The sequence below is a fragment of the Cannabis sativa genome, chromosome 4 (genome assembly GCF_029168945.1).
Source record: "Cannabis sativa cultivar Pink pepper isolate KNU-18-1 chromosome 4, ASM2916894v1, whole genome shotgun sequence".
Taxonomy (NCBI): Eukaryota; Viridiplantae; Streptophyta; class Magnoliopsida; order Rosales; family Cannabaceae; genus Cannabis; species Cannabis sativa.
In genome coordinates this window covers 61,916,711-61,919,210 of record NC_083604.1, presented here as the reverse complement: position 1 = coordinate 61,919,210, position 2,500 = coordinate 61,916,711, and the positions used below count along the sequence as shown (strand labels likewise).

Here is a 2,500-nt window from a genome sequence, read left to right as displayed (position 1 = left end):
TGGCGACCTCGTCGAATTGGGAGAAGCTGTAGGTATTATTGCGGGTCAATCTATTGGGGAACCGGGCACTCAACTAACATTAAGAACTTTTCATACCGGTGGAGTATTCACCGGAGGTACTGCCGAACATGTACGAGCCCCTTCTAATGGAAAAATCAAATTCAATGAGGATTTGGCTCATCCCACACGTACACGTCATGGGCATCCCGCTTTTCTATGTTCTATAGACTTGGATGTAATTATTGAGAGTGAAGATATTATCCACAACGTGACTATTCCACCAAAAAGTTTGATTTTAGTTCAAAACGATCAATATGTAGAATCAGAACAAGTGATTGCTGAGATTCGCGCAAGAACATCCACTTTTAATTTTAAAGAGAAGGTTCGAAAACATATTTATTCTGACTCCGAGGGAGAGATGCACTGGAGTACCGATGTATATCATGCACCAGATTTTACGTATAGTAATGTGCATCTTTTACCAAAAACAAGTCATTTATGGATATTATCAGGAAGCTCGTACCGATCCAGTGTAGTCCCTTTTTCAATCCATAAAGATCAAGATCAAACGAATGTTTATTTTCTTTCGGCCGAAGGAAAAAATATTTCTAGCCGTTCAGTAAATACAGTAAATAATGATCAAGGGAAAGGGAAATTCTTTAGTTCAGATTTTTCTGGTAAAAAAGAAAGCACTATTCCTGATTATTCAGAATTTAATCGAATTATAGATAGGGATCATTGGAATTTAATATTCCCCTCTATTCTCCATAAAAATTATGATTTATTTTTATTGGCAAAGAGGAGAAGAAATAGATTCATCATTCCATTCCAATGGATTCAAGAACGAGAGAACGAACTAATGCTCCGTTCCAGTATTTCGATTGAAATACCGATAAATGGTGTTTTTCGGAAAAATAGTATTCTTGCTTATTTTGATGATCCTCAATACAGAAGAAAGAGTTCCGGAATTACTAAATATGGGGCTATAGGTTTGCATTCAATCTTCAAAAAAGAGGATTTAATTGAGTATGTAGGAATCAAAGAACTTAAGCCAAAATACCAAACGAAAGTAGATCGATTTTTTTTCATTCCCGAGGAAGTGCATATTTTACCCGAATCTTCTTCCATAATGGTACGAAACAATAGTATTATTGGAATAAATACACAAATCACTTTAAATACAAGAAGCCGAGTAGGCGGATTGGTCCGAGTGGAGAAAAAAAAGGATTGAACTTAAAATCTTTTCTGGGGAGATCCAGTTTCCTGTAGAGATGGATAAGATATTTCGCCACAGTGGCATCTTGATACCACCGGGAAGGGTAAAAAAAAAATTAAGGAATCCAAAAAATTGAAAAATTGGATCTATGTCCAATGGATCACACCTACCAAGAAAAAATATTTTGTTTTGGTTCGACCCGTAATCATATATGAAATAGCGGACGGTATAAATTTAGAAACACTTTTTCCACAGGATTTGTTGCAGGAAAAGGATAATCTAGAACTTAGAGTTGTAAATTATATTCTTTATGGAAATGGCAAACCCATTTTGGGAATTTCTGGAACTAGTATTCAATTAGTTCGGACTTGTTTAATGTTGAACTGGGATCAAGACAACAAAAGTTCTTCTAGCGAAGAAGCCCACGTTTACTTTGTTGAAGTAAGTACAACTGGTCTGATTCGCGATTTCCTAAGAATCAACTTAGCGAAATCCAATATTTGCTATATCAGAAAAAGAAATGATCCGTTAGGTTCAGGATTGATCTCTGATAATAGGTCAGATTGTACCAATCCATTTTATTCTATTTATTCCAAGGAAAAGATTCAACAATCACTTAGACAAAATCAAGGAACTATTCATACGTTGTTGAATAGAAGTAAGGAATCTCAATCTTTGATAATTTTGTCATCATCTAATTGTTTTCAAATGAGTCCATTCAAGGATGTACAATATTCCAATGGGATAAAAGAATCAATTAAAGTAGAACCTCTAATTCCAATTAGGAATTCGTTAGGCCCTTTAGGAACATCCTCTCAAATTGAGAACTTTTATTACCTTTTAAAAACTCATAATCAGATCTCGGTAACTAAATATTTGCAACTTGACAATTTCACACAGCCTTTTCAAGTACTTCAATATTATTTAATGGACGAAAACGGGATAGTTTATAATTCCGATCCATGCAGTAACACTCGTTTGAATCCATTCAACTTGAATTGGCATTTTTTTCATAATAATTATGATAATAATTATTATCAAAAAAATCCCCAATAATTAGCCTTGGGCGGTTTTTTTGTGAAAATGTATGTATAGTCAAACATGGACCGCACCTAAAATCGGGTCAAGTTATAATTGTTCAAATCGACTCTGTAGTAATAAGATTGGCGAAGCCCTATTTAGCCACTCCAGGAGCAACTGTTCATGGCCATTATGGAGAAAAACTTTCCGAAGGAGATACATTAGTTACATTTATATATGAAAAATCGAGATCTGGTGATATAA

The 2,500-nt window shown here is 34.6% G+C and overlaps 1 protein-coding gene across 1 annotated transcript in view; it reads left to right on the top strand.

Annotated features, from left to right (window-relative positions):
* LOC133037469 (DNA-directed RNA polymerase subunit beta''-like) overlaps positions 1 to 2,500 on the top strand; it is a 6,251-nt gene that overhangs the window by 943 nt on the left and 2,808 nt on the right. The window contains 4 exon segments of the mRNA XM_061114859.1: positions 1 to 1,218; positions 1,220 to 1,329; positions 1,332 to 2,248; positions 2,251 to 2,500. The exon segment at positions 1 to 1,218 is cut by the window's left edge and continues 943 nt beyond it; the exon segment at positions 2,251 to 2,500 is cut by the window's right edge and continues 2,808 nt beyond it. Of these exon segments, the coding sequence (XP_060970842.1) occupies positions 1 to 1,218; positions 1,220 to 1,329; positions 1,332 to 2,248; positions 2,251 to 2,500 (2,495 nt within the window).